Consider the following 19522-nt stretch of genomic DNA (forward strand, 5'->3'; position numbering starts at 1 on the left):
CCTTGATGGAGAGCCAGGCTGTCACTCACCCCTGAACTGCACCGAGCACAGAGCCTAAAACATCTGCTGCTCTGTGTGATCATCCTCTTCAGGAATGGTTTATTATCAAGCTAAAATAGGGCCAAGTCAAAACAGGATGGTTCAGTTCCAAAAATAGTATCCTGGGCTTGGATCTGCTCTCCATTATTAACCACCTGTTAGTGGTTCAAGGCACCACTCCATGCCTATTACCCTTAGCTTCCTCTCTGAAAAAAGAGGATGTTAAATCTCTTTTTTTCTAATTAAAAAAAAATCTTTATTTCTCTCTTTTTTTTCTTTAAAATCCTTTCATCTTGGGCTAGGGTCATAGCTCAGTGGTAGAGCACTTGCCTCGCACATGTGAGGTTTGATTCTTAGCATCACATATAAATAAAGATCCATTGAAAACTAAAAAAAAAAATACTTAAAAAATCCTTATCTCCTTTCATTTAAGTGAATTTCAGTTGAATTATTTCCCATGGGAAATATAATGAATTCTCTTTCTTTTCTGGGATTTCATAATGGAATTAACCATCAACACATTTCTAAAGACGATGGAGAAAAGATAAATTAATTCTTATGAAACATTCCTTATAAACTAAACTTTTCACATTTATTTCATTCTTGCAAAAGTATTATGAAGTAGAAATTTTCTCTACTTTACAGTTAAGGAAGTTGTGGCTTAGAGAAGTCTAGTAATAAGCCTAAAGCCACAGAGCAGGTAGGAGCTAGGTGGTACCAGGCATGGCTCTCAGGGTCTACATGAATGAAAAGCTCAGGTTCTCCCTGGGCCTGATGCCAGGTGTACTTTCCGAGGTACAGAAGGTAGTAGGTACCCCATTTCAACAGATGACAGACTATTGAGGACAGAAGACTTCCTCAATTTTGTAGTAAATCAGCATTTTGATGACAGAAAGAAATCACACTTATTTATAAAACAGAGTCTAAGTTCAGGCTGGTGACAAATCGTAGGAAAACAGCCTTTCATATGATAACTTTATTTCTATTTGATTCCAGCATTGGCACTTCACAGTTTTTAAATGGTGAAATATAACAAATTGAGTTTGTTGTGTTTATAAATTTTTTATTAAATTCTAGTAATACATTTGATATTGTTCAGCTTTATCGAGGTGCACCTGGCAATAAAATTGTATGTACATAAGGTATGCTTATGACTTCATTAAGAGTATTTTTCTAAATGATGCATCCAGTTCCCCAACACACTGCTTCACTGTCCATGACATCTGTCGTATTATAAACTTTTATTTCAAACTTTATTTCTTCTTATAAAAGTCATTTTCTCCACTGGAAATGATTAGGAAGGCTTCCCCAGCTGGGCATAGACCACAGCACACTGTAGCCAGCACTACACTTCCTCATGCTTCAGGAAAGACTTTCCTCTGAACTTCCCTTGTACGTCTCTTTCTTTTTTTTTCCCCCTGTGTTTGTGTTGGCTGTAAGCCTTTCAGTCCTTGCGTGTATTTGGCCAGGTGCCCAATGAGAGTCAGCACTTAGCCTGGAAGTATCATTTTCCAACACTGACAGAAGGAAAACTCCGCCTCCCACACCCACTTCTAATTACCATAATGCTACAAAACATGACATTGCATCCTTCACCCATCACTTGTGTCTACTTTTCACAGCTCTCATTTCTCCAGAAAAGGATTTTGAGCCACATGGAGAACATGCCTTTAAGCTACCCAGGTCCCCAGGGAGCACAGAGATGGTCCTATAAGCAATGGCTCCTCTGCTCAGCAATACTTCTGACGGTTTGCTCTTTCAGTGCACTAATCCTTCCTTTTCTCCCACTCAAGGTAAGGAGGAAGCAGAACCTGAGATGACTGTTTATTAGGATCCTTTACTTGTTTGTTAGTCTAGTTATTTTCATTACTACTCAGTATTGTAGAGATAGTTGGAAGGGAGAGACCTGTGAGTGCAAATAGAGTAAATATAATCTTGATCTTATAATGGCATGGTTTTGGGAGCTTATTTGTGTGTTTTGAGACAAAGGTATCAGGAAGTGCTAAACGTTAGCTGCAGAACTGAGCTAGATGTAAAAGATAATTGATTGAGTCAACGGATTGGCAGATGCCTGTGGAGTATGTTTTGCCTTTCTGGAATTCTGCTATACCTTCTTGAGAGGACAAACAAAGGCATAAAACATGGTGCCTTTCCTCAGGAAAATGTAGGCAAGCTACAATCTTGTAGAGGGAAAAGATTCCCGAAGATAATAGAGGGCAGAAAAAGGTAAGTTACATGTGGTTAGCATGTCTTTGACAGAGGAAATAGCACTGATCCAGGAGTAAAAAAATATGGATTCTGGTTCCAGGTCTCTCAATAATCAGCTACTTAAATTTGAGAAAATCATTTAATCTCTCTGGTTCTTTGCTTTTTCATCTGAAAGACAGTGGTAGGGGAATGGATTTGTTATTATAATGTTGCTGCTTGCTATAAAATAGAATGATCAATAATTTATCTAACATTGGTATGTACACAAAGCTTTAGTAATTCAAAAGTGGGTGCAGACTTTGGGTTGGAGTAATCCAGGAAGGCTTCATGGAAGAAGGAGGAAGTAAGTGCCTATCTGGGAAGCCCCTGATGCTGATCAGGAATTTCCCACTGAGCTGCAGTGCAAGATGTGGGACCAGAGAATGGGATTGTCCATGGGAATGGAGATAAGTTAGCTTCTTTACTAGAAGATTTTCTCTGATGACTGTTACCAAAAAGAAAATAGGAAACATTATATAATTCAGGAGTGAACCCATTTGGGGGTACATCTGAAGACTGCACCTTGGGTATGTGCCCTTCTTAAGGAAGAGCTGGGGTGTGACTACAGAAACATTTTTCTAAAGGTACTGACAAGAAGATTTCAAAGATGTGGTTCTACCACACCAGAGGCACTCCTATCACAGGCCTTCTCTCTCAGGGATGTATCAAAAATATGTGTGGACTTTCTAGAGCAATGAAGTTTGAACAGAAAGAAAAGAATGCCAGAATTTCTGAGCATTCAGGTTTCTGAAGAAGAGGAATGATGAGAATAGCAATAACTTCCATTTAGAAAGGCTTCCTTCTGAAACTTCAAGTTGTATTAGGCAGATGGCTCTGAAGAACATTGAATGTAGGTGTCACCATGACTAGAATGGGAGGGGATACCTTCTCAAAGGACACCTCTTGCCAGAATCAAACTTGGTTAATCCACATTTTTCAACTATGATTCTAGATCCTCTCTCCTAAAGAACATGAAGCTTTTCAATGAAAAGATAGTCCAGAGTTTGTTCAAATTTAGGAAAATGTGGCAGGATGCTTAGAAGGCTAGTGTCTCTGATGAGCCTCCACTTTCCACCTGCCTGCACCTCCCTTTCCCTTTTGGCCATTAATAAACATCTTTGGAGAGGAGATCTGAGTGGCTGGCACCCATATATGAGTCATTGTGAGGCAGCCACTTCCACCTTCTCATGGACCCAGAGTTTTATTTTATTTTGTTCTCCACTCAATTTTTATATACAAATCCCCACTTTTACAAATGTTAGATGGGAAGTTTGGCTCATTTTACACCAATAGATATTTCCTTGGGAGAAAAAAACAAATCATTTCCTCTCTTGAAAGATTCATTTAACTAAATGGTTAACTAAAAGGATAGGCTTGAGCTCAAGGAGTGTGGTCAATCTCCAGAGAACATAACCTCACATAAGAGCACATATGCTCTCTAAGAAACCAAATGTTCAGTAAAGTCCCCTGTTACAGTGAAATAAAGGACACTTCCAGAAGGGGAAGCTGTACTTGCACTCAAGTGATGATCTGCTTAGGGTTGCTTCAAAAAAAGAATTGAGTTTTTGCCATTTTGAGCTCACCTATTTAAGTCTAGGCTTAAACTAAAGTAAGGTTACAAGAACAACTGATCCTTCTAAGCAAAAACAAGTGAAACTGGAAGTCCCATGCCCTTCTTTATAAGTGGGTACTTACTCCTTTCAAACATCATCAGAATTATAAATACAAACTGCCCCACAGGTAGTCCTGTGGAGTTCTGAATAAGACAAGCTGGGTTTGGATCTCAGCCTTGCCTCTTACAGTCTCCTGACCTTGGGCTAGTTACTTAATTAGGCGTCTCCTCATTGCCTCATTTGTAAAGGATCATGCCAATTCTTACAGAGTTGCTTTAAGGACTAATGAGATAGGACAGTGCCTGACAAGCTTGACAAGTGCTATGCTCTCAACAGATGGTGATTAGTGTTTGCAACATTACTATTAGTGAGATTACAATGAATGTAAACTTAACAAAATCTTTTAACAATATGGATATTCTTTCCCAATTTATCTCTTCCTCAAAGGCCATACCTTTCAGCCAACATGATAATTTTTCAATTAGACTTCATTTATGGCAATAATTACAGAAAACCACAGTGGCAATTTCTATAGCTCTATATAGTAAAATCTAGATATTAAAGCAGCTTGCAATACAGTATCTGTAGTTTCTGGCTCTGGCAATTCATACAACCATGGTCTTGAATTTTCTCTATACTTTTTATACACTGTGGTACCTGGCATGAGATCTATGGAATGTATCTTGGCACTCATTTATACTTATATTGTTACCTAATTGCTTTGTGTGTATGTAATCATGTCTTTCTAGAAAGATTATAAACTTTTTTTTTTTGGTACTAGGGATTGAACCCAGGGGCATTTAAACACTGAGCACATCCCCAGGCCATTTTTTATATTTTATTTAGAGACAGGGCCTCACTAAGTTGCTGAGGCTGACTTTGAACTTGCAATCCTCCTGCCTCAGCCTCCCAACCACTGGGATTACAGGCGTGTGCCACCCCAGCCATCTGAAAGATCATAAACTTCTTAAGAACATTAAATTGATCTCTTTAGCTTCAATGCTATTGTAAGCTGTAATGATGTTGGGAATTTAGTACTTAAATTTTTGTCAATTCTTCATTATAATTAGCATCATTACCAAAATAGCTAATATTTGTTGAACAGGTTCAAGCAGGTTATATGGGAAAGCCCTTCACAAGAATTACCTCATTTAACCCCAACAACGACTTCAGTGAGCTTTGTGCTATTATTTTCCTCATTTTCCAGATGAGGAAGTTGGGTTCAGAGAAGCTCTGTCACATGCCTATCAGGGGTTGATCTAAACTGAACTTCAACTTCTCTCCTAAGACCACCAATATGAGGAGAAAAAAATTACAAGAACAAAATCAGTGACAGGGAATCCAGTGATTTATTTCTTAGAACGGTGGCTTCCAGACTTTTCTACTCTACTTCCTTCTCAATAAAATGTTCTCATTATAATTTCCAACATATGTATGCTAACTGGGATTTCAGTTTTGCTCTAGAAGCAGCCTAAAATTTCCCGGTCCATTCATCCTTTCCACTGGGCTTGGATTCTCTTCAGACATCAAACATCTGTTCCCATTCTCACACTCAGCTGACAGTTTTGCCTTGGGGTTTCAAGAGGAAACAGGAGTGTGAGGGAAGAAGACTCAGAGCCACCCGTCTACCTCTTGTGTCCTTGAATACTGCTTCTGTCCTGACAAGGGCCTACCTCTTTGACTTGGCACCAGCCAGGCTCCACCCAGTTCTTCCCTTTCCTGGAGAGCAATACTGGTCCAGTTTTTCTTTTCTTGTTTATCCTTAAATCCATTCTAATTAAGCTTCTTCCCTCATCACATCACAGAAACTACTTTTGTCAGCAACTCCAAAGACTGCCCTGTCACTAAAGCCACCGATCCCTTCTCTGCCCTTTACTTTCGTACCTATCAGAAGGATTTGATAGCAGCTGGTCACTCCTCTCCCTAAGACACTTTCTTCTCAGACTCATTGCCTTTCCTTCAGAGTTTCCTCTGCTGGTTCCTCGTTCTCCGACCCCTGAACATGGCAGTGTCCTGGTGTTCATCACCGTCTGCACTCCCTGACCTGACGGTCTCACACAACTTCACAACTGACAGCAACAAGCTGAAGATACCCAGCTTTGTATCCCCAGAACTCCTGATGTCCTGCTGACTACTCAGCCCCTTACCTGGACACCTACTAATCATCATGAATGCAGCATCTCCCAAACCAACTCCTGACTGGGCCCCCTCTAAATTCACTGTGCCCATCTCAGCAACTAGCTTTCCTGGCACTTCTGCCCAGAACCTTGGCGTCACCCTGGTGTCACACTTGCCTCTCTCACGCCCTGTCCCATGTTCCTGTCAGGCATCCCAGTCAGCCCTTTTCTTCCAAGCTTCTCCCCATCCCCACCCTGGCTCCCTAGTCAGTGGCCAAGATGAACACAATGATTTCTTCTCTGCTCTCGCTGCTCTTGTCCTTGCCTCTTTAGTTCACTTCTAGCATAGCAGCCAGAGAAATCCTAAAGAAAGAACACGTATAAATCTTTGTTTTTATACAATACCTTTATTTTATTTATTTATCTTTATGTGGTGCTGAGTATTGAACCCAGGGCCTCACAGATGCTAGGTAAGCGCTCTACCACTGAGCTACAACCCTGCACCAAACTTTTAAGTTCAAAAAAGTCACAAGTCTTTTTGTCTGTGACCATGAGGAAACCAAAGAACTTGATAGTACAAAAAAAAAAAATTGTGGTTGTACCTAATCAAAACAGAGAGCTCCCAAACTTCCTCATGCTGAGAATAAAAACTGCTCATGCTGAGGACCAGGCAAAGGGAGCTGAAACTGACATATTCTCTGGCCTAGCTAGATGTACACATGTATGTCATTGGCTTTGTTTCTGTAAATGGGAACTGCTTCTGTGGGACCAATCTAGTTGTTTCTCCCCAGTTTGATCAAACTGCATAAAAATTATTTTACCTTTTTCCATTTTTTGCCTATTTCTTCTGCCAGTGGGTGGCCAAGTCTAATCAGGTAGGTCCCTTGGTTTAGCTATAATAACACTGTCTTAGTACAAAGTGTCTTAGAGCATTTAGAACTTAAATATTTGTATTTGTAAATCAACCACAACTGATGACCTCTTTTAGTATGTAAACTTCAGCACATGGCAGCAGTTGGAAACTGCTGGTCATGGCAGTTGCTTGTGTGAGGTGTGATTATTGAATAATCAAGGATGAATAATCAATAAGCAAGGATGGCTTTATCAAGTCAGAGTTGTAGATATTTTTGGAACTTACTTTCCCATTATTTTAAATCAAGGTGAACATAAGTAGAAACTCCATTATTTCCTCCACGTACTAATAGGTCACCTTGCACAGTCTCTGGGGTGTCTGATTGCTGTTTATAAGAAAGTTTTAGAGCCAGCGGGAAAGGGTCGAGATCTGTAGTGGTCTTTTGGGTGGACATCAGTTGGAATAAGACCTTGATCTTGTGTGAAAGACTCACAGGAGAGCTAGGTAAGGAGAGGGAAAGGATGGAGCTGGTCACCTGTCCAGGGAAACAGAGAGTGGGACACGGCGGAGGGAGGGAGGGATTTGTTTTTCCTTTTATGGCTGTGGTTAAGTGGTTTGCTTCAGAATTCTGAAGCTTTAAATCAGTCAGTCAACAGTGATATGTTATCATCCTGACCAATTCCTCTTTTTCTTCCACAGCAGGCTGCTACAGACTCCTGCCAGGCCAAGTTTGGTGAGTAGCTCCCTTGCATTCCTCCCTTGGACTGGTCTTAGTTTTTGATATAAGACTAAACGATGCTCTCAAGAAAGCCTGTGTTCCCTGAGACACAGGAATTGACTTTTAATTCTGTTTTGATAAGGACAACACGTTTCAGGTTTTTACAAGTGCTTCCCAAAGCACTGCTCACGTTTCAGATATTGCTAATGTCCAGGAGATGACATGGGAGGTTCGTGGAGACAACGCAGCTGGTGTCAAATGTGTAGAAGAGGAATGAGTTAAGGCAGTGGCCACTTTCTCTGCTCTTTTCCTTTCTTCACTTAGTTTCTGAGTTACTTTCCATTATAGTCACCTGATATTTGTTAGAAAATAAAATCACTAAAGTTAATGATTACCTGGAGCATTAGAATATTTCTTAGAATACATACAAAACTTCAAGTAAATACATTTTTGGTGTTTATAGGTTTCAGGTCAAACAAACACCATTTCATTTGAGAGCAGAAGATGAGAATTCACAACTAACTCTGCAACCCCCGTATTCCCATATCACTCAAATCTCCAGGTTTCCTGGGCTTGCAGAGATTAGAAAATTTCTCTTTATTTGACCCTGCTTTTCTGTCTTATTTTTGTTTTGCCAGTTAAAGGTATGGAATTCATGCTAAGTTGGAAATTCCTCCTGCATGTGGTAAAAGTTGAGAAACTCTAGTGATCTAAGGAAGTTCTTCAGTGACTCCATTGCTGAATGAATAGGAGAAATAGTGACAGTACTTGCTGCCATTACAGGTCAAGGAGCAAGAGCTTGCTTGGGGCTCAGGGAGGTTGTTTCTTGCTCTAATCATCTCTCTTTCACTCTCCTCCAGAACCTGTCCTCCATGTCTTAATGTTAGTCATTTATATATGAATGAGAACTTAAATTGCAATGTTAACTCTGTAGGGCTTTGTCTTCTATAACCCAAATTATAGAGAATTAGAGAACAGGCCAGGTAAGCACTTAGGGTTTAAAAGAACCTCCTAGGGCCCTGAAATCACATGGATGTTCAAAACCAACTAATAGATAAATATTTAAATTTCATATGTACCTATGAAAATGTAGATAGGATCTGGAAACCTTTTTTGTCCCTTGGTGACAGTATTAAACAAGAAATACCTATATTTAAACAGTCAAGTAATTTCTGTTTATAAACTCATGGATTCACCAGTATCTGAGGGTGGGAGAGCTTAGATAATGATAGCCCATGTAGGTCTTGAATGACATATGTGTACACACTGATGAGAGGAGCCATAATAAAATAATTTGAGCTCAGGAGTCTTGAGTCTAACCTAGGCAAGATAGCAAGACCCTGACTCGAAAAATGAGTGTTGAGAATACAGCAGTAAGCAAAACAGAGAAGCACTTGTTCTCAAAGATGTTATATTCAAGTATATAAGACAGAGAATATACCAATTAATTTTTAATATGCTACATGCCAACAGCTTCTATGAAGAAGACAAAGTAGGGTAAAGGGAGAGAGTGACAGGAGAGTGTTATTTTATATGGATTAATTAAGGAAGGTGTCATTGGTAAAGCAACACAAAGTAAATAGGATTTACCTGGAGAAAGCATGGATTGCCACTCGAGCTCCCCAGTCCTGGTGTGTAGTTCTCGCTTCCTTCCTCCTTTTGTCTTTCCTTCCATTAACATTAATTGACAAGAGATGCAGGGCCACTTAACTTGTTTATCTATGCCAAATATATTTCCCTAGAGCTCTCAGAGCAAGAGATATACCTAGGATTTGCAACTTCTTTTAATTTAAAACATTAAAATAATGTTTGAAGAAGACTAGTATAGAGTGTATAAAGAAACAACCTGTGGGTATTAAAGAATTTAATCAAGAAAAGGATAAAATATTGGGGCTGGGGTTGTGGCTCAGTGGTTGAGGGATTGCCTGGCATGTGTGAGGCACTGGGTTTGATCCCCAGCACCACATAAATAAATTAAATAAACAAAATAAAGGTATTATGTCCATCTACAACAAAAAATTTTTTTTAAAAAATATAAAAGGATAAAATAATAAAATAAATATGCTTCCTTTTTTCCCCTCCCTTCTTCCAGGACCATTACCCTCAAAATGGCAAATGGTACCTCCTGAACCTTCTTGCATGAATAAGACATCTGACTGGAAGCTGACAATCCTTAAGAATGGCTTGTATTTGATTTATGGACAAGTGGTTTTTGATACAACTTACAAAGGAGTTGCTCCTTTTGAGGTGCAGCTACGTAAAAACAAGGATGCCCTACAGACTCTAACAGACAACTTTAAAATCCAGACTGTAGGAGGGGCTTATGAACTGCACACTGGAGACACAATAGGTTTGATATTTAACAGTGAAGACCAGATTCTAAAAAGTAACACCTACTGGGGGATCGTCTTAGTAGCCAATCTTCAGTTCAACTCCTAGAAATTTGATTTGGTTTCCTCATCCTATCTGGCATATGCAGAGACGGTGGGCGGTTGGAGGGGTCAGATCTTCAGTACCTGTGGTTTGTCAGGGTATACAGATCAAAACAAACTCCTCTACATGTGAGATTTTTTTTTTCTCTCATGCTCATCTGAAAGTGACTCAAAAAAAGGGCCATAGGATTTTGGTTACCCCTGACACTGGGTCTTCAAAGATACTTCAATAATCCATGACAAAATGAATACAGGTGGCACAGGACAGAAACCCTGAAAGAGATGTTTTTGTTTTTGTTTTTTTTCCAATCCTTGAATCCCTAGGTGGAAAAATGAGGTCCTATTTCCATGGGAATCTTATCTGGTTTGCTAAAAGGGTGTAGGGTCATGGCCTGTTCTCATTTTCTTGATCTGCTTTATCATTCTTCCCCTACATCCATCTCTGAGAGTCTCCCAATAAAAAGTAGGCAGGTTGGTGGGTTGGCAACAGTTATAGCAAGAATACCCTACTATAGATGCAGTGTTTCTAGAAGTTACAGAACACTCTTGAGACTACTGGGACTATACGAGTGGCATGAAATGGATAGTACTGTATATGGGAATTTCCCTTTGTTTCATCATACTCAGAATACAGGGTTCTTTACAAAACCAATTGGTCAAGGAGGCCTTTCTGAACCTTCACCTAGAGCTTCAACGTTTATGTGTCTAAATAATGGCAATTATAAATTAAGACTCACCATTAGAAGACTCACCGTTAGTAATCAATAGATTTAATACCAGAAATTGGTATTTCTGTTGTTATGTTAAGTAATGATTTCACATTTTGAGCTAGTTTTCCTCAGTTTGCAAAATGCTTTCATATACCACATGGCAACTCTATGAAGTTAATGGAGCAAGTATTTTTGGCAAAATTTTAACAGAATGTAGAAGCAGATGCAACCTAGGTATCCTGCCTTGACTCAACTAGAGATGAATTACTTGGGCTTTTCACTGTAACAGATGTTTTAGCTTCAGAACTCAAACAGTGTGAAACAGTGGAAAAAATTTTCTAAAAATAAAACTTTCTAAAAAAAATTTTAGATTCTATTAAAGCTTACTGCTTATAGGTTCTTGTCAAAAGATAAGTAACACTGCATTTTAAGACAATTTAAATATTTATGGATACTTGTGAAAAGCTAAATTCTGCTATCACATTATACATTTATAAAAATAATTTTCAGAAGATATTTTCCCTTCAGCACGGGGTAAAGTGAAGCTTCCATGGACCTCTCTTTTACCAGCAAACTGACTCCCTTCCTTGCCTGGAGCAGGGAATCCTATGGTTCTGCTTGGGGCTCACTCCCTCCAAGTTCACCTCCTTCCTTCAAAGAGTCCATGTCTGTCAAATGTGCTAACTTCTAAAAATAATAAATAGCACTCAATTTAAAATTTTTAAACTCTGTTAAAGTTTGCTGCTTTTATAAGTCTTGTTGAAAAAATATGTAACATTGCATTTTAAAAGTTTAAATATTTATGGATATTTGTGAAAAGCTAAATTATGTTAATTAATGTAAAGCTAATTTAAGTATATTTGTAATTGTGTTTCACAAACTTCTCTTGGGGCAGGCTAAGCTATTTCTTCTTGTTTTAAATTAATATCTGCTGAGCAGCTGTGAGACCAAATACTTGGAAACAAAGGCCTTTGTATTTGCATATTTTCTCAGGAAATTAAAGGTTTATCACATATATTTGTAGAAACTTTGTATCAATTATCAATTTCTGGTATATTATAAGCAGTAGTGTACTGGAGTGGGCTGGCACCAGCTCATGAGAGCTTATTTTTAAATTTTCAGGACCTTTGCACTCTGGTTATTAAGTATGGCCATTTCTGAATTGGCTATGGTGGTAGTATTTACACTACAGGAATTGGCAAACACTGAAAGTGAGAGCTTTCCATTTGGGCAGCTGGTTCACTAGCACCTCACTGTTTGTAAAAATTTCCCTTTCCAAAAACTCTTCTCTGTCCCTGCCTCAGTCCTAGATCAATCAAGGAAGGCAAGGAGAGAGTGGAATTGTTGCACTTTCAAGCAAAAACTCAAAGCAACAGTGATTTCTCACAGAAAACAGGTTTCTTCACTTCAGGCAGAAGGATGGCTACCAACAGATGATTTCTTAATTTTCGGGGTGTTTTCATTTCAGCCTTTGTTTTTAATGTCTTCTGTTTCCTCATCTGCATTTTAAAACTATAATCAAATGCATAATAGTATCTGGACTGCAGATGATTGATACTTGGATAATTAGAGTTAGTGATCTAAAAAACATAGAGTTACATCAGGGAAATCCTTGCCCATGTAAGACTTCTTGGCAAGTTACAGGCAAAAGTGAAAGCTAGGTGTAATTAGATTGTGTTACAGTTTGTTCCCATTCCTGATGAGTTAGTCAGGCACCTTCATTCTCTGACTTCCTCCCACCTCAGCCACTCCACCCTGCTTACCACGGAAGCCAGTCCTGACCCATCTCACACTAATTGTTCTTTTGTCTTCCATCTTGCCTCATTCAAAGCTGGCCCAGGGTGTGTTATAGTACTGTGGATTAAGCCTCTGCTTCTGAAAATGGCAATGGATTAAAAAGTGAAAGTCTTGTGCATTTGTTAGAGCAAACTCCTTAGGTGAAGTCTATCTGCATCTTGGAAATAAAATTGCTGCCTTGCTCTGTCCCACTGAGGGAATTCCATTTAGGAAATTCAATGGGAGCACATTTTTTATTAGAGAAGACTGATAGGTCAGCAGTTTGAGATTTCCTCTTCACACAGAAGCTGTAAATGATGCCTGGCACATACTCGTTGCTTGCTCTGAAAGAATACGCATTCTATAACTCTAAGAGTCTACTGTGAGTTGCATATCTACTCAGGGGAGACTGGAAAACATGCTTTGCCCACACAAGCTCAAAGAGCTTGTGCCCAACTCATTGTAGAAACAGCCTCCTGTCTCCACTACTGACCACTGGCTTTTCTCCTCCAGAGAAACAGATTTCTGGGGAAACATTGTAGCCCCCTGTCAGTTTTTGCTTTCTTGGGTGGGAGTCAGGTACCAATTCTTTGTATATACAAATCAATAAACATATTTCAAAGTTCTCTAAGAAGTTCCCTTTTGTCCTTAAGAGGTGTGAATTTAGAAAGTTCCATTGCTGCCTGCCGCAGTCTGGCTGGGCACAATTCAGGAGCCACTTGTCAAAAGAAACAAACTTTATTTTAGAACCACATACGTCAAACAAAACAGCTCCTCAGGAAAACCTTCAGAGCCCAACTGCCACCACCGGCTTCCCACAAGCCTCTCCACCTCCCCCACTCCTCTTGCTCTTGAGGCCGATTGGCTGGGTCGCATGGGCGGAGCCAAAAAAGTCCCCCAATGAGCAGCTCCATGGTCTGAAAGGGCGGGGAAACAGCCCAATGAGCATCACTGCAGAGGAGCCAATCAGTTGGCAGCTAGAAGTTGCTGGGGCCGCTGTGAGCCAATCATCAGCTGGCAGCTGGAAGTTTGCTGGGGCCCCTTCGGCTGTGGCTCTCAACATCTCCACCTCTCTGTTTAAACAACAAGCATGTGGCTTAGGGACCGTGCCTGCCTTAGGTTGTCCAATAGTACATATGGTTCTTACCCGTTATCGGATGAGCTGACCTCAAGGTGTCAGCCTCCTGTCTTAGGTTGGTATCATTGCAATTGCATCTTACCCATCAATGACTACCGGTCCAGTATACAGCCACACCTATGGATAGGTCTTTGTATCAGCGGGGGGGTGAGGTTCTTTGCCTCACCTCTGTTGGTCCCCAAATTTTAGCTGAACGACCATGACAAGCAGAAGGGAGGAAGATACACCAAGCCAATTGACGGTTCCTTTTGGAAAAATTGTACCACTGATGACATCATCAGCAACAATACCCCAAGACTACCACAAAAAATAAAATAAAATAAAATAAAGTTCGTTTCTTTTGAAAAAAAAAAAAAGTCCCCCAATGAGCAGCTCCATGGTCTGAAAGGGTGGGGAAACAGCCCAGTGAGCATCACCGCAGAGGAGCCAATCAGTTGGCAGCTAGAAGTTGCTGGGGCCACTGTGAGCCAATCACCAGCTGGCAGCTGGAAGTTTGCTGGCAGCTGGAAGTTTGCTGGGGCCCCTTCGGCTGTGGCTGTCAACATCTTCCATCCTTCCTGCCAAGGTAGTGGATGAAGATTCACAACATAAGCAGTTATCTACAAATGCTGTCATCAAGCTCTGCTTTTCCACATTATGGCTGGAAAAGTGTCTAAAAGTGGGAATTGGAGGAGATTACTTTGATCCCTTTTATAAATTCTGTATATTTCAGAATATATTGTCTTAATCTCACTTTGGTATGAAGATATTGTGCCAGTTAAAACTGAGTCAGAAAAATCCTACTTTAACATTTAGTTTTACCCTTGTGTCTAAAAGGGACATGGGGATTAAAGCAACTAACTTCCTTTTCTTTCCAATATCCCAATGAGAATGGGAATCTCTGAGTTCATTTGTTGAAGGTGATTGTTCTCACCTGGTTTCATGATTGTCTGGGGGATATTGCAGTCACAGTAAATCCCTGTTCTAGAGCCTCAACACAGAGTCTGAGTTGGATCCTTCATTCATAGGTGAACTTGACAGTCTTAGTTCTTGGAGTGGAAGACACAAAGAAATTCTTATCTTCCCTCCTTGCCTTTTGGTTGTACTGCCTGACTGAACATCTAGTCTCTGAAAGGAATCTGATAACATAGAATCCAGGGTCTAATAGTGCCTGGCTCAGAGTCCTTATAGTTTGTTGAGTGAACAAATAAAGAATCATAAATTTGAGTGTTAGTGTTAACATAGTGTTATCTTGTACACTCAGGATAACAGAATCTAAAGGGGAAATCTCTGATCTTCTCTTTACTCACTATTTCCTATCCCATCACCTACTATTCTAAATTGGTCTCTTTCTTCATCAAAACCTATTTCCAAGGACATTTTTAATGTAATCAATGAAAGAAAATTTACAAGCTCCTTGCACTGAAGGAAAGTGGCTACCCTATATTACCTTACTAAACCATGACAAATCCTATCTGTTTTAAATTCATTGGACAGATATACAAAGAAGCTACTGTCTTTATGATATCCTAAGGCAAACAATTTATTCAGTGGTCAATGGCAGAGTTTCAAAGTGAAGTCCATGGGTTCTGCATCAGATTCACCCAGGATACTTGGAGAAAAAAAAAAAAGGTGAGGGCTGGGGTTGTGGCTCAGCGGTAGAGCACTGGCCTAGCAAGTGTGAGGCTCTAGGTTCGATCCTCAGCACCACATATACATAAATAAATAAAAAGAAAGGTATTGTGTCCAACTAGAACTAAAAATTAAAAACTAACTAAATAAATAAAAGTTATTCTTAGGATTCATCCATAGTCCACTTAATAAATATTTCCAGTAGGAAGGCATGAAAACCAAATTTTTAACAGCTTTGACCCATAGATTATTTTTATGAACACAATTTAAGACTGTGGCTTTATGGATTCAACTGAATCTTAGCTGAACATTTCTCCAAGTATTTAAAGAGTCAGAGCTTCTAAACAAGTAAGCAAAACATAACCAAAAGCCCACAGTTGGTGCTGCCCACAAGACTTCAATCACCTATCTCTCTTCACAAAAGCAAATGGCCTTCTAGCTTCTTTGTGAGTCTGAATAAAAATCAGGTCCTTCAATTTTCATAACCTAATGGCAAATTTGCCACTTGAACATTGGCAATCTACAGCATGTGATCCTCACCATAATCAACATCACATTATCTATCCATATACTGTTAACTCCCAAATATTTCTCTCTAACCCAAGTTGCTTGTTTTTGCTTCAGAGTGGTAAATCCAACCGACTACTCAAGAATTTCACATGGAGGAATAATAGATATCTCAAACTCCATATGTCCAAAATGGATCTCTTAATGCAGGTCAAATGAAACCCTCCTCATTTCCATTGTATTGCTTGAGCCCCCAACCTCTGGGTCATGGAATCATTCTTTATATTCTTCTCTTTCATCCTTCTAATCTGTTAGGAAATCATATTGCTTAGATTTTTAAAGAGAATCTGACTTCTTTTCTGCTATAGCTCCTATCTATCATAAAAATTAATTCAATAGTATCATAACCGGTTACTCTGCCTCTACCTTTGTAGCTCAGCAAACTTACTGTTGAATCCCAGTTTTACAATGAATCATGGATCATGGATCTTGGATCTTGGACAAATAGTTTTCCCTTTCTGAGGCTCATTCTCATGTTTGTTTTGTTTACCATTGTTTATTAAGTGTATGACACATAAGTTGGGGTTAAATAAATTAACATTTACTAAAGGAATATGTTTAAACTATGCTAAAAATACCAGCAATTATATGTAAAGTTCCTGATACATTGTAGACACTAAGTAGATGACTGCCATTCTTTTTACGTTTATTAAAGACTTGGGTTCATTTTCAAGTTTTTGAGCTTTGTCAATTCCCAGTTTAAGAGATATTTATTTAACATCTATCTCTTATTCTCTGTCCTTCCCAGGAACAAATAAATCTCAAAATAATAAGAAGAAAACAAAAACACTTAGCTGTTGATAAATTTGGAGTGTTCTAATTTGGAGTTCTTTTTAAATAAAGTTGCTATAAACAGTATCAAGAATACAAATAATGGGCTGGGGTTGTGGTTCAGTGGTAGGGCATTTGTCTAGCATATGTGAGGCACTCTGGGTTTGATCATTAGTACCATATAAAAAAATAAATAAAGTTATTTAAAAAAACAATACAAGTAACAATAAATGTTGGCGAGGATGTGGGGAAAAGGGTAAACTCAAACATTGTTGGTAAGACTGCAAATTGGTGCAACCATTCTGGAAAGCAGTATGGAGATTTCTTAAAAAACTAGGAATGGAATTGCCATTTGGCCCAGCAATTCCACTACTCAGTATACATCCAAAGGATTTTAAATCATCATACTGCAGTGATATAGCCACATCAATGTTTATAGTGGCACAGTTCGCAATAGCTAATCTATGGAGCCAACCTAGGCACCCTTCAACAGATGAATGGATAAAAAATATTGTGATACACACACACACACACACACACACACACATAATAGAGTATTACTCAGCCATTAAGAAGAATGACTTTTGCCAGTAAATGGATGAATCTGGTGACTATAATGCTAAGTGAAATAGACCAAACCCAAGAAACCAAAGGTCAAATGTTTTCACTGATATGTGGAAGCTAACCCACAATAAGGGGTGGGAGGAGACATTCAGTAGATTGGACAAAGGGGAATAGAGGGAAGGATAGGAAAAGAAAAGACAATGAAATGAATCTGACATAATTTCCTGTGTACATATATAAAAACACCACAGTGAATCCCACTATCATATATATCCTCAAGAATGGGAATCTAAACTAGAATAAATTAAATTGCATGCTTATATAATTATATCAAAAGGATTCTACTGTCACATATAACCGAAAAGAACCAATTTAAAAAAGACACAAACACAAATAAGCAGTCCCTTCTCTTACTTCAGACTGTTTCTTCTCTTAGAAACTTAAATTCACTCTGGCCTCCAGCTGCTATGGCTCTATTTTAGGAGGTTTATGCCACAGTTTTAAAATTGTCTTGGTTATATGCCAAATCTCTCTTCTTTATATGCTTTTGGATACATGCCCTTCTGCATTGACATATCTGGGCGAGATGCTATTGCAGTGTAAGGTATTTCTTTTTGATAGTTTCTCATCTCTGTTGATCCACTCATTCTCACGCTTCCAATTATAATATATTGAATTCCATCTGACTCCAAGGTTTTTTAAATCTGCCTTCTCCAAAATATAGGGATTATGACTTCATTTTATTAGTAATTTATGTAATAATCATGTGCATTTTAAAATCCACAATAGCACACGAAGAAACTGAAGTTAGAGGAATTTAATAAAGTACTCACGGTAAGACATCTTCCAAGTGGCAGGGAATTGCTTAAAACCAGATCTAGCTGATGTTAAAACATATGTATTTAGTTAGTGGTACACAATGCCTGCTTATAACTTCTATGTAAAATGTAGCAGGCTTCTAGAGCCCCATTGTCCAAGGTAAACCTTAGTGCCAGCTTACCCAACACAGTACTTAGTAGAGCTGAATTAGAAAAATAGTTTCTGACTGCTAGTTCAGTGATTTCTCTGTGTCCTGACATTCTCCACTGTTGGGACTGAGTAGAGAAAGCAAACATTGGCCTACATTTTATATGACATTTTAAAGGATCAGAATAAGCTTTAGAAGTGTGAAAGGCTATAGCATCACTACATCTAGTCTTAGAAAAATACTGGGCTCTCATCCTTTATTTCCTGCCTTCCTTCACATGGAGTGAAATAATTGATAGGTTCCATGAAAGGTTTTGATGATGCAGTCCTAAAGCTTTTAGGCAGATGGCATTATCAGTGGTTCCTTTTCCACAGTAGTTAGTGCACCCTCCCTCTCATTTTTCACTTCCGCTTTCACAAAGAAAATAAGAGCTTTATAGAAAAACTGAGTAAAGGAAAATTTTTGCGGAAATTGTTATTAAGAATTTTCTCTGGAGCTTTTAAAAAAATCAAGATTTATTAGGAAATACAATTTAATCTACTGACATCTTTTAGTTCTATTAATTTTGTCTCACTTTCTTTTAGCTTTTTACTATTTCAATGACAGGTATTCAGTCTTTGCTGATATTTGCTTCTCTTAACAGTGATCTATACAGAATAAGTCTAAGTTCTTTCTCATGTAATAGTCCTTCTGTGTTTGAAGAGTGCTAGCATGAATCACTGAATGTCTCCACAGCTGTGACAATATGGTGCCAATGAAAGAGCAGAAGTGGAGGATCAATGATCTGGTTTTGCACCTGTTAACCATGCTACTTTCTCCAAGCACTTTCGCCTCTCAATTTCACATTGCCATTCATAAAAATGCACATAATAGTATTTATATCATAGATAATTACAGGGATCAGAATCAATATCAAGTGTCAGAGCACTGCATACTATAAATTTGATATGTAAATGTGATCGTGGCTGCCCTGCTCCTGTTCAGAGTCCAGTTTTATTCAAACGGGAATAAAACATTTTAGAATGGGGCTGATCTAAAAAGCGTTCAGGAAGATAAGTTGTTCCTTGATGAAAACACTATTCTTCCTCAGTATGCCTAAAATGACAGTTGATGTTGTTGGTAGCTATGATAGTTCATCTTAAACTTATGGTCCACTGAAACATTCAGATCTTTTTTTCAGGTCATCCCTATTTTATACGTATTTAATCATGATATTAACCTAGATATAGGGATGTATCTTTATGCTAGTTAAATTTCACATTGTTTGTCTTAATTCAATGTGTATGTGGAGGATATTGAGTGAATCTTCTAGGTGAGTTTTATTTTCTATCATTTGCAAATATGTTTCCTTTCCAATTTCCTTTGCCTATGACCTACAAGACCTACATAGGGCATAGGT

At 38.7% G+C, this 19522-nt stretch overlaps 1 protein-coding gene across 1 annotated transcript; it reads left to right on the plus strand.

Moving 5' to 3' along the window:
- Positions 1–1616: 1616 nt before the first annotated feature.
- On the plus strand, positions 1617–10026 carry Tnfsf18 (TNF superfamily member 18). The gene is made up of 3 exons (XM_077105129.1): positions 1617–1832; positions 7572–7602; positions 9680–10026. Exons 1-3 carry the CDS (start codon positions 1617–1619, stop codon positions 10024–10026), a joined length of 594 nt encoding a protein of 197 aa, XP_076961244.1.
- Positions 10027–19522: the final 9496 nt, after the last annotated feature.

This window comes from Callospermophilus lateralis, chromosome 13 (genome assembly GCF_048772815.1).
Source record: "Callospermophilus lateralis isolate mCalLat2 chromosome 13, mCalLat2.hap1, whole genome shotgun sequence".
Taxonomy (NCBI): domain Eukaryota; kingdom Metazoa; phylum Chordata; class Mammalia; order Rodentia; family Sciuridae; genus Callospermophilus; species Callospermophilus lateralis.

Bases quoted from the DNA above. Each gene is read 5' to 3' on its own strand.
- Tnfsf18 (XM_077105129.1), top strand. From the start codon at position 1,617: ATGACATTGCATCCTTCACCCATCACTTGTGTCTACTTTTCACAGCTC. The intron at 1,833-7,571 runs GTAAGGAGGAAG...CTTCCACAGCAG, and splicing joins TTCCTTTTCTCCCACTCAAG to GCTGCTACAGACTCCTGCCA. The intron at 7,603-9,679 runs GTGAGTAGCTCC...CCCTTCTTCCAG, and splicing joins CTCCTGCCAGGCCAAGTTTG to GACCATTACCCTCAAAATGG.